The sequence below is a fragment of the Salvelinus sp. IW2-2015 genome, linkage group LG33 (assembly GCF_002910315.2).
Source record: "Salvelinus sp. IW2-2015 linkage group LG33, ASM291031v2, whole genome shotgun sequence".
NCBI classification, from domain to species: domain Eukaryota; kingdom Metazoa; phylum Chordata; class Actinopteri; order Salmoniformes; family Salmonidae; genus Salvelinus; species Salvelinus sp. IW2-2015.
In genome coordinates, this window is record NC_036872.1 from 34663050 (window position 1) to 34678053 (window position 15004).

The 15004-nt window shown below is 43.9% G+C and overlaps 1 protein-coding gene across 1 annotated transcript in view; it reads right to left on the reverse strand.

Annotated features, from left to right (window-relative positions):
• The window catches only part of LOC111957582 (potassium channel subfamily T member 1-like), an 86057-nt gene that overhangs the window by 51616 nt on the left and 19437 nt on the right, over positions 1-15004 (reverse strand). Inside the window, exons 5-6 of the mRNA XM_070436908.1 lie at positions 11202-11281; positions 1588-1690 (exon numbers count right to left, since the gene is read on the reverse strand). Of these exons, the coding sequence (XP_070293009.1) occupies positions 1588-1690; positions 11202-11281 (183 nt within the window). The remainder of the gene's footprint in view (positions 1-1587; positions 1691-11201; positions 11282-15004) is intronic.

Here is a 15004-nt window from a genome sequence, read left to right on the forward strand (position 1 = left end):
CATGTTGCCATGGTGACGGACGGGAGGCAGAGGGACAATTTCTTTAAGAGCTGCCGGTGGCAGTGTATACAATAAAATCCATATGCTGCTTCCATATCACTACACTGAGAGAGAATGCCCCTTCACCATCGCCACTGCTCTTTAAAGCCTTTGGTGTCTCAGACAGATACAAAATTAATTCCAAACTCTGGATCTATCTTATCTTGACCAAATACAATTTTATTTTCAACTTTGGGTAAAAGTTAGAGGTAGATTCTCTGACTCATACAATAMCTGAATAGATACCATCTTTTTAGAATTGATCTGACTACTGAACAAAAATATCAACGCAACATGTAAAGTGTTGGTCCCATCTTTCATGAGCTAAAATAAAATAACCCAGAAATATTCCATTGGCACAAAAAGCATATTTCTCTAAAATGTTGTGCACACATTTGTTTACATTCCTGTTRGTGAGCATTTTTCCTTTGTTAAGGTAATCCATCCACAGGTGTGGCACATCAAGAAGCTGATTAAACAGCATGATCATTACACAGGTGCACCTTGTGCTGGGGACATTAAAATGTGCAGTTTTGTCATACAACACAATGCCACAGATGTCTCAAGTTCTGAGGGAGCGTGSAATTGGAATGCTGACTGCATGACTATCTAACAGAGCTGTTGCCAGAGAATTTGCCAGAGAATGTTAATTTCTCTATGTCACGCCCTGACCATAGAGAGCCCTCGGTTCTCTATGGTGTTTAGGTCAGAGCGTGACTGGGGGAGTTATCTAGTTTATAGATTTCTAGGTTGATGGTTTGTGTGGTTCCCAATTAGGTAGGCTTTTTCCCCACCTGCATTTGTGGGATATTGTTTGTGTTAGTGTGTTTGAGCACTACGTCGTCACGGTCTTTGTAAGTTTTGTTATTTTGTTTCTAGTTTCACTTTGTAATYAAAGATGTGGAACTCAATTCACGCTGCGCCTTGGTCCGATCATTTTCAAGAACGTGACACTCYACCATAAGCCACCTCTAACATGGTTTTAGAGAATTTGGCAGTACATCCGACTGGTCTCACAACCACAGACCACGTGTAACCACGCCAGCCTATAACTTCCACATCCGGCTTCTTTACCTGTGRGATCGTCTGAGGAGGGGGATGGTGGGTGCTGAGGAGTATTTCTGTCTGTAATAAAGCCCTCAAAACTCATTCTGATGAGTTGTGCCCTCCCTGTGCCCTCCCAGGCCCACCCATGGCTGTGCCCCTGCCCAATCATGTGAAATCCATAGATTAGGCCTAATTTATTTATTTTATATTTATTTTATTTATTTATTTCAGACCGATTTCCTTATATGAATTGTAACTCAGTAAAATCTTTGAAATTGTTTCATATTGCGTTTATATTTTTGTTCAGTATATATCAATATATCAGAGAAATGTTTTATTTCCATATTTTTGTCCATATTCTAATACGAGATGCTGATGTGCTTATTCTGCCCTCAATCTCAAACACCCAAATTAGAAATCACAGTTTAACAAATGCTACGGTCACTAGTAAGACATGAAATAACAGGACTTTATCAGGAGGTTAAATTAGCAGTTACTCACCATACACCAGTGACCTGTTCGGGGTCGTCCAGAGACACTCTGAGGACGTATAGGGCACACGTCAACAGCTTCAAGGAGAAGTTAAACAGACGGATCCTCAGGCCTGCATGGAAACAAACGCAATAGAGAACACTAAAGGCCAGATTTACTAAGTAATTACATTGGGAGTAAATCTTAACCTGTTTCCCAGAGGGAATTGAACAATTATAGTTGACAAAGGTCAAATAAAGCTTATGGGAAGGAATAACATACCATGGTAAAGTAAAGAGTAACTGAATTTGTGCTGATTTATTTAATCAGGCTCATATGAGTAAATCTGGCTAATGTTTGCTCTCATGTTTTTGTAATGCAAGACACATTGGTATGGGAATGTCTAGAAAGTTTGTTTTTAACTGCCCAGAAACTGAACTTATCGCAGACCAATGAAATGAGCGGGCTAGTGAGTCTGACAGGTAAATTAGCATCACTCTACTCAGAACTGGTGTATTACCCTACACACCAGACAATTCTGCTACTCAGAACTGGTGTACTCTACCCTACAACCCAGACCATCTCTGACTCAGTCAACTGGGTTCCTCTACCTACACCATGAATCTCTCCTCAGAACTGGATGTCTCTCTCCCCTACACTGGACATCTCTAACTCAGAACTGGTGTCCTCTACCCTACACCAGACATCTCTCCTCAGAACGGTGTTCTAACCCTAGCAACTGGACATCTCTAACTCAGAACTGGTGTCTCTAGCCCTACAACTGGACATCTCTCACTCAGAACCTGGTGTCTCTATCACCTACACCAGACATCTCCTACTCACGAACTGGTGTCTCTACCTCTCACTGGACATCTCTACTCAGAACTGGTGTCTCTTACCTACCCTAAACCAGACATCTTCTCCTCAGAACTGGTGGTTTCCTCCTACACCAGAACATCTCTCCCTCAGAACTGGTGTCTTCGGTCACCCTAACACACCAGACATCTTCCTCAGGACTGGATGTCTCTACCCTAGCCACCGGACATCTCTCTCTCAGCAACTGGTGTCTCTACCTTACACCACAGACCATGCTCTCCTTCAGAACTGGTGGTCCTCTACCCTACACTGTGGAACTCTCTTCGGTCCTTCAGAAACGTGGTGTCTCTACCCGTTACCTTAGACAATCTCTCCTCCTCAGAACTGGTGTTTGCCTCTGTCTCTCGAACTGTGTCTCTACCTACACTGGACCATTCTACTCAGGAAACTGGTGTCTGTCCTAACTCATCTCTACTCAATGGTTCCTACCCTAACTGGACATCGTCCAAAACTGGTGATCTCTACCCTACACCAGTACATTATGCTCTACTTCAGACTTGGTAGTGTTCTACCTACACTGGACATTCATCTCCTCAGAACTGGGTGTCCTCTCAGCACAACCAGACATCTCTACTCAGAACTGGTGTCTCTACCTACACAGCCAGAACATCTCGTCCTCACCGAACTGGTGTCTCTACCCTACACGGGACAACTCTCTACTCATGAACTCCTGAATTGCACTACAGACCAGACTCTCACAGAACTGGTGTCTCTACCCTACACCAGACATCTCTACTCAGCAACTGGTGTTCTTCGAGCCTATAGACTGGATTCTCTACTCAGACAACGGTGTCTCTACCCTACACCGGACATCTCTACTCAGAACTGGTGTCTCATCCACTACACCAGAAATCTCTCACTCAGAACTGGTGTCTCTACCTAACCAGACATCTCTACTCAGAACTGGTGTTCTCTACCCTAACACCAGACATCTCTACTCACAGAACTGGTGTCTCTACCCTACACCAGACATTCTACTCAGAACTGGTGTCTCTACCCTACACCAGACATCTCTACTCAGAACTGGTGTCTATACCCTTACAACCAGAACATCTCTACTCAGAACTGGTGTCTCTACCACTACACTGGACATCTCTACTCAGAACTGGTGTCTCTACCCTACACTGGACATCTCTACTCAGAACTGGTGTCTCTACCCTACACCGACATCTCTACTCAGAACTGGTGTCTCTACCCTACACCTGGACATCTCTCCTCAGAACTGTGTCTCTCACCCCTACCTGGTAAGCATCTCTACTCAGAACTGGTGTCTCTACCTACTACTGGACATCTCTACTCAGAACTGGGTGTCTCTACCCTACACCTGGACATCTCTACTCAGAACTGGTGTCTCTACCCTACACTGGACATCTCTACTCAGAACTGGTGTTCTCTACCCTACACCAGACATCTCTACTCAGAACTGGTGCTCTACCCTACACTGGACATCTCTACTCAGAACTGGTGTCTCCCTACGCATCTCACCAACTGGCTACTACCCAGACATCCTCTCAGAACTGGTGTCTCTACCGCTCACCAGACATCTCTCCTCAGAACTGGTGTCTCTTACCTACACCGACATCTCTACTCAGAACTGGTGTCTCTACCTCTACTCCAGACATCTCTACTCAGACTGGTGTCTCTACCCTACACCGGACATCTCTACTCGAACTGGTGTCTCTAACCACTACCCAGACATCTCTACTCAGAACTGGTGTCTCTACCCTACACTGTGTCATGACGTTGCCTTGCTGGTGTTGCAAACCCCATCCCCCTCTCCCTGCCTCTCCCTTTCCTACCACAAACCCATGCGGTGATCACAGAGAGACGTCGTAAATTCCTGAGAATCTCCTCATGGCCAAACAGTATTAAGAGAGAGGGTAACTTTCAGGACAAAGGAATTCTCTTCCACCTCACAGAACTTGAGGTACGAACATATTTCATATTCCTGCAAAAGTATAAAAGATCGGTGGAGAGTCCAGCTATTGACATGTCCGTTTGTCCCATGTTGGGAAACTCATGAGAGAGAGACTGTGGGACTACATTACCATACCGCTGTTATATAATAACCTCAGATATGAGGTTTACATCTGTTTGTTGTATAAAAGAATGATATGGATATCTGTTTGTATAATTGTGTAATATGATTTTGGACTGTTTAATGAGAAAAATACAAATCCCTTTTTGATTTGAACTAACACCGAGACCCGCCCTGAGCCAGTTGGGTCAGACATCCAAGGACAGCCCCTCCTGCTATCTGAATAAAAGTCAACTCTGGAGAATTACCAGGAGACCATGTTTTCTCTCCATGGGGAGAACGAAGGTTATAAAGTCTGAATGTCTTTAACACAATACCACGTGGTTAAACTCTTAGCCGAATAAGAACAAGTCTTTGATATTGACTACTAGTCTGCAGCTAGGAATTCGGTATCATTGAACGCGAAGAAAGACAACCGCGAAACATCCATTCTATAACGAATGTCACTGAACTATCCACAATAACCGAGACAGAAGGAACTCCAACAGAACATCTAACTCACTCCAACAGAAACTAACTTCTCTCCAACGATCAAGACGACACACACCGAGCGTAAATATATATATATTGATTGCAATAGTTCCGAATGAGTGAGCGTTCATGTGTAAGGATTAGCATGTCAATTGTTATAAAGAGTATACTCTGTAGTGACTTCTGAATCGACCCCCCATTCTCCCTTTTGTCTAATGAGCCGCCATGCCGGTTCAGCCACTAGGGCATATTTCTCCATTTCATGTAACCCTTTTTAAGTTTGTTTGTTGTTTATGCATTTCTGTGAATTATTAGTTAGTAATAAATAAATGATTTAAGACAATTGATGTATGGATGACTCATAGTGAAGACTGGGTTCGTGCAGATAATCAACAATTTACGACGTTTGGAATGAGACTAACGTGAGGTAAAGTAAATAACATATTATTAGAAGACTATTGATCAGATATGAAAATATCTGAAAGGTTATATTGGGAAATTATAACTTTGTAATCTGACTACTTTCCCTGGTGCTCCCAAATTCATAGTTAATTAGTTACGTTATTATCTTCAGATACAGTAATCCCTAATACAGGAATCTTTGATAAAACTATAAGTCTTCAATTTAACGATAGCAAAAGAACGACACAGCAATCTCTACTCAAACTGGTCTCTCTACCCTACACGGACATCTCGTACTCAGACTGGTGTCTCTACCCTACACCGACATCTCTACTCAGAACTGGTGTCTCTACCCTACACCGGACATGCTCTACTTCAGAACTGGTGTCTCTACCCTACACACTATCTCTACTCAGAACTGGTGTCTCTACCCTACAAACCAGATCTCTACTCAGAACTGGTGTCTCTACCCTACACCAGACATCTCTCTCAGACTGGTTGTCTCTACCCTACACCAGACTATCCTACTCAGAACTGGTGTCTCTACCTCTACACAGACATCCTACTCAAGAACTGGTGTCTCTACCCCTACACCAGACATCTCTACTCAGAACTGGTGTCTCTACCCTACACCAGAACATCTCTACTCAGAACTGGTGTCTCTACCCTACACCAGACATCTCTACTCAGAACTGGTGTCTCTACCCTACACTAGACATCTCTACTCAGAACTGGTGTCTCTACCCTACCACCAGACATCTCTACTCAGAACTGGTGTCTCTACCCTACACTGAGACATCTCTACTCAGAACTGGTGTCTCTACCCTACACCAGACATCTCTACTCAGAAACTGGTGTCTCTACCCTACACCGTGTCATGACGTTGCCTGCTTGGGTATTGCAAACCCCATCCCCCTCTCCCTGCCTCTCCCTTCCTACCACAAACCCATGCGGTGATCACAGAGAGACGTCGTAAATTCCTGAGAATCTCCTCATGGCCAAACAGTATTAAGAGAGAGGGTAACTTTCAGGACAAAGGAATTCTCTTCCACCTCACAGAACTTGAGGTACGAACATATTTCATATTCCTGCAAAAGTATAAAAGATCGGTGGAGAGTCCAGCTATTAACATGTCCGTTTTGTCCCCATGTGGGAAACTCATGAGAGACTGTGGGACTACATTACCATAACCGCTGTTTATATAATAAACCTCAGATATGAGGTTTACATCTGTTTTGTGTATAAAATGAATGAGTATGATACTGTTTGTATAATTGTGTAATATGATTTTGGACTGTTTAATGAAGAAAAATACAAATCCCTTTTTGATTTGAACTAAACCCGAGGACCCGCCCCTGAGCCAGGGGGTCAGACATCCAAGGACAGCCCCTTCCTGCTATCTGAATAAAAGTCAACTCTGAGAAATTACCAGGAGACCATGTTTTCTCTATGGGAGAACGAAGGTTAAGTACAATGCTGGAATCTTTAACCATACCACGTGGTTAAACTCTTAGCCGAATAAGAACAAGTCTTTGATATTGACTACTACTGCAGCTAGGAATTCGGTATCATTGAACGCGAAGAAAGACAACCGCCGAAACATCCATTCTATAACGAATGTCACTGAACTATCCACAATAACCGAGAGACAGAAGGAACTCCAACAGAAACTAACTTCACTCCAACAGAAAACTAACTTCTCTCCAACGATCAAGACGACACACACGAGCGTAAATATATATTATTGATTGCAATAGTTCCCGAATGAGTGAGCGTTCATTGTAAGGATTAGCAGTCAATTGTTTAAAGAGTATACTCTGTAGTGACTTCTGAATCGACCCCCATTCTCCCTTTGTCTATACGAGCCGCCATGCCGGTTCAGCCACTAGGGCATATTTCTCCCATTTCATGTAACCCTTTTTAAGTTTGTTTGTTTGTTTATGCATTTCTGTGAATTAATTGTTAGTAATAAATAAATGTATTAAGACAATTGATGTATGGATGACTCATAGTGAAGACTGGGTTCTTGCAGATAATCAACAATTTACGACGTTTGGAATGAGACTAACGTGAGGTAAAGTAAATAAATCATTAATTAGAAGACTATTGATCAGATATGAAATATCTGAAAGGTTATATTGGGAAATTATAACTTTGTAATCTGACTACTTTCCCTGGTGCTCCCAAATTCATAGTTAATTAGTTACGTTTTTACTCAGTTGATCGAGTAATCCCTAATTACAGGAATCTTTTGATAAAAACTATAAGTTTCAATTTAACGATAGCAAAGACACGACACCGACATCTCTACTCAGAACTGGTGTCTCTCCCTACACCAGCATCTCTACTCAGAACTGGTGTCTCTACCCTACACCAGACATCTCTACTCAGAACTGGTGTCTCTACCCTACACCAGACATCTCTACTCAGAACTGGTGTCTCTACCCTACACAGACATCTCTACTCAGAACTGGTGTCTCTACCCTACCAGACATCTCTACTCAGAACTGGTGTCTCTACCCTACACCAGACATCTCTCCTCAGAACTGGTGTCTCTCCCCTACACCAGAGCATCTCTACTCAGAACTGGTGTCTCTACCCTACACCAGACATCTCTCTCAGAACTGGTGTCTTCCCCTACACCAGACATCTCTACTCAGAACTGGTGTCTCTACCACACTGGACATCTCTACTCAGAACTGGTGTCTCTACCCTACACGGACATCTCTACTCAGAACTGGTGTCTCTACCTACACGACATCTCTACTCAGAACTGGTGTCTCTACCCTACACCAGACATCTCTCCTCAGAACTGGTGTCTCTACCCTACACCAGACATCTCTACTCAGAACTGGTGTCTCTACCCTACACCAGACATCTCTACTCAGAACTGGTGTCTCTACCCTACACGACATCTCTCCTCAGAACTGGTGTCTCTACCCTACACCAGACATCTCTACTCAGAACTGGTGCTCTACCTACACGACATCTCTCCTCAGAACTGGTGTCTCTACCCTACACAGGACATCTCTACTCAGAACTGGTGTCTCTACCCTACACCAACATCTCTACTCAGAACTGGTGTCTCTACCCTACACCGGACATCTCTACTCAGAACTGGTGTCTCTACCCTACACCAGACATCTCTACTCAGAACTGGTGTCTCTACCCTACACCAGACATCTCTACTCAGAACTGGTGTCTCTACCCTACACCGGACATCTCTACTCAGAACTGTGTCTCTACCCTAACACCAGACATCTCTACTCAGAACTGGTGTCTCTACCCTACAAGACATCTCTCTCAGAACTGGTGTCTCTACCCTACACCAGACCTCTCTCTAGAACTGGTGTCTCTACCTACACCAGACATCTCTACTCAGAATGGTGTTCTACCCTACACCAGACATCTCTACTCAGAACTGGTGTCTCTACCTACACCAGACATCTCTACTCAGAACTGGTGTCTCTACCCTACACCAGACATCTCTACTCCAGAACTGGTGTCTCTACCCTCACGACATCTCTACTCGAAACTGGTGTCTCTACCCTACACAGACATCTCTCTCAGAACTGTGTCTCTACCCTACACCAGACATCTCTACTCAGAACTGGTGTCTCTACCCTACACCAGAACATCTCTACTCAGAACTGGTGTCTCTACCCTACACCAGACATCTCTACTCAGAACTGGTGTCTCTACCCTACACCAGACATCTCTACTCAGAACTGGTGTCTCTACCCTACACCAGACATCTCTACTCAAACTGGTGTCTCTACCCTACACCAGGACATCTCTCTCAGAACTGGTGTCTCTACCCTACACCAGACATCTCTACTCAGAACTGGTGTCTCTTACCCTACACCAGACATCTCTACTCAGAACTGGTGTCTCTACCCTACCCAGACATCTCTACTCAGAACTGGTGTCTCTACCCTACACCAGACATCTCTCCTCAGAACTGGTGTCTCTACCCTACACAGACATTCTACTCAGAACTGGTGTCTCTACCCTACACCAGACATCTCTACTCAGAACTGGTGTCTCTACCCTACACCAGACATCTCTCTCAGAACTGGTGTCTCTACCCTACACCAGACATCTCTACTCAGAACTGGTGTCTCTACCCTACACCAGACATCTCTACTCAGAACTGGTGTTTCTACCCTACACCAGACATCTCTCTCAGAACTGGTGTCTCTACCGTACACCAGACATCTTCCTCAGAACTGGTGTCTCTACCCTACACCAGACATCTCTACTCAGAACTGGTGTCTCTACCCTACACCAGACATCTCTCCTTACCACAACCCTACCTGTTTAAGTTGTCATGGTGTTGTTCCAGGGTGTTGCTGCTCTGCCAGGTCTAAAGTGACTATGTCTGGCTATGCCACAGTGCCGTGACTATCAGGCTTCATGCCGGTCTGGCAGACCGTCACAACTGATGTCTCTGATACAAGAGGGCTTGGGGTTAAATACGGAAGACCTATTTTGGTTGAATGCATTCAGTTGTGCAGCTGACCAGGTATCCCCCTTCCCTTCCCTTTCACTTTCACACACAGCTCACAGCAGCAACATGTCACAGGTCTGCTTTGACAGGGTGAACAGCAACGTTCAGATCCACAACGATATGAACACCCTGTGGGGGGAGATGCTGTATGTTGTGGCAGGTATATAAAGCAGTGGAATAGAGGACGGCTTATTGTTATATATAAGGATTAAGACCCAATAACACGGCATGCTGTCAGTAAAGCCAATTACAACAACACAGCCTTGTGCACAAGGCTCAACACACACACACACACACACACACACACACACACACACACACACACACACACACACACACACACACACACACACACACACACACACACACACACACACACACACACACACACACACACACACATCACACACGCAAATATACACCGCCACAACTTACCTGACTGCAGATACACATGTCAGTCAGAGGGTGGCGCCAGCTGCCTTAAAGACTGTTCACGTTTCAATCAACCAAGCTTTCATCTCTTTGCAGTATTAACACAGCAGTGACACAGTTACAAGAAAAACACCCACATCAAACGCTTCACAATGGGTTTGAATTGTACAGGGGCCAAAACAATCTGACTCAGCAGGAAGCTCTATAGAGTTGGGTTGGCCTTTATATTTGGCCCTAATGTTTTCTCTGTAACTGATGGGAAGTTGTTCAGAGATATTGACAAGCACATAGGAAGCACTAACAACATACTGCAGCCACTACACACGCACGCACACACACAAACACACACATATGTAAAAACACAAACACAAACACACAAACACGCACGCACACACACAAATACACACACATGTAAAAACACACACAGCACACGAAAACACACACACACACACACAAACACACACACACGCACGTACACACACAGGCACACACACAGGCACACACACAGGCACACACACACATTTACAAACACAAACACACAGAGAGACTGTAGACATGATGCATTGTGGGTGGCAAGTTGGACAGTTCCAATGTCTTTTTCAGAATGCAGGAGAAATCCCACCCTGGCTGTATCCATGCCTTAAGTCCTAATAAGAAATTATAATACCCTATCCGTTAACAAAAGACCTAAAGCATTGTCCTCTTCACAGCAGCATGGTGTGCAGACCTGAGACACAGCACCATGCGTCAAGACAACTAATTAAAGACAGACAGGAGCTGAAATTGGATCTGCAATAGACCTTAATGACTTTCGTTACTGTATTACCCTGCATTAGGAGGACCTTTATGACTTCCTAGTTCTGTTGTGTTACATGAGACAGTAATAAAGTCCAAACTTCTCTGTGCTCTACTTACTTGACCTTTGGTTTTTGATGAAGAACAGCTTGAGCCTCTCCTTGAAGGTGTTTTCATTCACATAGAACTCCACCTGAACCCTGGAGAGAGACAGAGACAGTCAGTACATCTACCATAGAACACATGAACCCTGGAGAGAGACAGAGACAGTCAGTACATCTACCATAGAAACATGATCCTGGAGAGAGACAGACAGTCAGTACATCTACCATAGAACACCTGAACCCTGGAGAGAAGACAGAGACAGTCAGTACATCTACCATAGAACACATGAACCCTGGAGAGAGACAGTCAGTACATCTACCATAGAACACATGAACCCTGGAAGAGACAGAGACAGTCAGTACATCTACCATAGAACACATAACCCTGGAGAGAGACAGAGAGAGTCAGTACATCTACCATAGAACACATGAACCCTGGAGAGAGACAGAGACAGTCAGTACATCTACCATAGAACACATGAACCCTGGAGAGAGAGACAGAGACAGTCAGTACATCTACCATAGAACACATGAACCCTGGAGAGAGACAGAGACAGTCAGTACATCTACCATAGAACACATAACCCTGAGAGAGGACAGAGACAGTCAGTACATCTACCATAGAACACATGAACCCTGGAGAGACAGAGACAGTCAGTACATCTTCCATAGAACACATTAACCCTGGAGAGAGACAGAGACAGTCAGTACATCTACCATAGAACACATTCCCTGGAGAGAGACAGAGACAGTCAGTACATCTACCATAGAACAATGAACCCTGGAGAGAGACAGAGACAGTCAGTACATCTACCATAGAACTCATGAACCCTGCAGAGAGACAGAGACAGTCAGTACATCTACCATAGAACACATGAACCCTGGAGAGAGACAGAGACAGTCAGTACATCTACCATAGAACACATGAACCCTGGAGAGAGACAGAGACAGTCAGTACATCTACCATAGAACACCACATGAACCCTGCAGAGAGACAGAGACAGTCAGTACATCTACCATAAACACCTGAACCCTGGAGAGAGAGAGACAGTCAGTACATCTACCATAGAACACCACATGAACCCTGGAGAGAGAGAGACAGAGACAGTCAGCACATCTACCATAGAACTCCACCTGAACCTGGAGAGAGACAGAGCAGTCAGTACATCTACCATAGAACTCCACCTGAACCCTGGAAGAGACAGACAGTCAGTACATCTACCATAGAACTCCACCTGAACCCTGGAGAGAGACAGAGACAGTCAGTACATCTACCATAGAAACACATTAACCCTGGAGAGAGACAGAGACAGTCAGTACATCTACCATAGAACACATGAACCCTGGAGAGAGACATTCAGTACATCTACCATAGAACACATGAACCCTGAGAGAGACAGAGACAGTCAGTACATCTACACTAGAACACATGAACCCTGGAGAGAGACAGAGACAGTCAGTACATCTACCATAGAACACATGAACCCTGAGAGAGAGACAGTCAGTACATCTACCATAGAAACACATGAACCCTGGAGAGAGACAGGCTCAGTACATCTACCATAAACACCTGAACCCTGGAGAGAAGACAGAGACAGTCAGTACATCTACCATAGAACACATTGAACCCTGGAGAGAGACAGAGACAGTCAGTACATCTACCATAGAACACATGAACCCTGGAGAGAGACAGAGACAGTCAGTACCTCTACCATAGAACACATGAACCCTGCAGAGAGACAGAGACAGTCAGTACATCTACCATAGAACACACAAACCCTGGAGAGAGACAGAGACAGTCAGTACATCTACCATAGAACACATGAACCCTGGAGAGAGACAGAGACAGTCAGTACATCTACCATAGAACACATGAACCCTGGAGAGAGACAGAGACAGTCAGTACATCTACCATAGAACACACGAACCCTGGAGAGAGACAGAGACAGTCAGTACATCTACCATAGAACTCATGAACCCTGGAGAGAGACAGAGACAGTCAGTACATCTACCATAGAACACATGAACACTGGAGAGAGACAGAGACAGTCAGCACATCTACCATAGAAGTACCTTATGCATCCATATATAAGGACCATGGTTATTTGATTGAACTGTTTTGAGATATCAGTAAGTAGACAAGCTTAACCATGATGCATTGTGTTGTTGAATGCTGGAAGCCTCGGGTCTCTTTGTTTATGTATTACCTCGAAGGCCTTCAGCAGTGTGAGACACTGAACATAGCATACAAGGTGCTTTTCAAAATGCACCAACAGCCAAAATGAAGAACAGCAACAGAGTGAAGGCAAACAGTTAAAACAGGATACTTCATCACATATAACATGAAAAAATGGTCACCATTTCCAGCTGCTTTGATTGATTCTGCTTTCCTGGAATGGGTTTAATGTAAAAAAAACAAAAAAAACAATCGTAATGACCCCTTTCCTGGATTGGGTTTAGTGTAAAAAAGATATCAATCATAATGACCCCTTTATAGTCTCCTATATTACCCACAGAGGCCAATTACAGTCATGACAACAAGGAGATGTAGAGTAACCATGGTAATTTGGAACTATCTATTAGAGAGTGAATATTGTGTTGATATGACTCTGAAGATATCCAAGCAATAAATCTGATGTGACACGAGGCACGCAATCTGTTTCAACACCAATGCCTGTCTGGCTGGAGAAGACTGTTGCCTGACTCTTGAAATGTGCGATGTGCAGCTGAGGTTTAAGCCACACGAACTTCCATTTGAAGCTCTGATAGCTACGTAGCTATGGTGATATCATTACCAGTGGAAGATTATAAAAGTCCCTTAAATTATGTACGCCTCTAAACTGCGAAGGCTCCTCCAACCAAATTAGTTATTTTACATTGCTGCTTCGAACATAATTATAGTTTACTTCTTCTCCCATGATGCAATTCACTAAGCACACATCCAACCCCTTAGTAGGCCTACAGTACAATATCCCCCAGCAACTTAGATACTGTACATAGCAGTGTAGCTTTAATCATGTAGGAAGTAGGAACGCTCATTAATCATTTGAGTCAATATTAGATCATATTCTCCTCATAATGCTATTTATAAACACATCACATAGACTGTACATTCTAGCTGTAGAAAGCCCCTCCCTACCCACCACTTCCTGTGTGTGACATCACCACAGACCAGAGGTTCTAAATATTTATATCCTGCACTCTCATTGGTCCCTCAGCTATTCCATGTATTCCTGATTGGACTCTCCTATTCAATAATTTCATGAATAAGTAAAAAGGAACGGTGTAGTGACTGTGACTTATGGATCACCCCTGTGGTGCAATTCATTCATTCTTGACAAGCTAGTCACTTTAAAATATATATTTCATCCTGTACCCCCAACAGTACATATTTTTGTTGTGGCCCCTGACAAGCACACCTGATTCTACTTGTCTACTTGAATCAAGCCCTTGACAGGTTGAATCAAGTTTTTTTGTCCGGGCTACAACAAAAATGTGTTCTGTTGGGGGTAGACAAGGGCCGGAGTTGGGTAACACTCTAAGCAATCTAATGAAACACTTTGACGTTAATGTAAAGCAAGTACATTAATAAAGGCCCATAAACTGAATATTGGGGTGTGTCTGGGAGGTTATGAATGAAGGGAGGGCTAACTTTGACTTCTCTATCTAGAATAGATGTCGATGAATCTAAAGTGAGGGTGCAAGAGATCTATTTGATGTGTGGTTGCCTCCCCTAATGACAGCGATAATGGGCTGTAAACTCCTGCAGGGCCCTTGGAGCCTTCTGACAAGATTAATAGAGAGGAGAGGAGAAGAGAG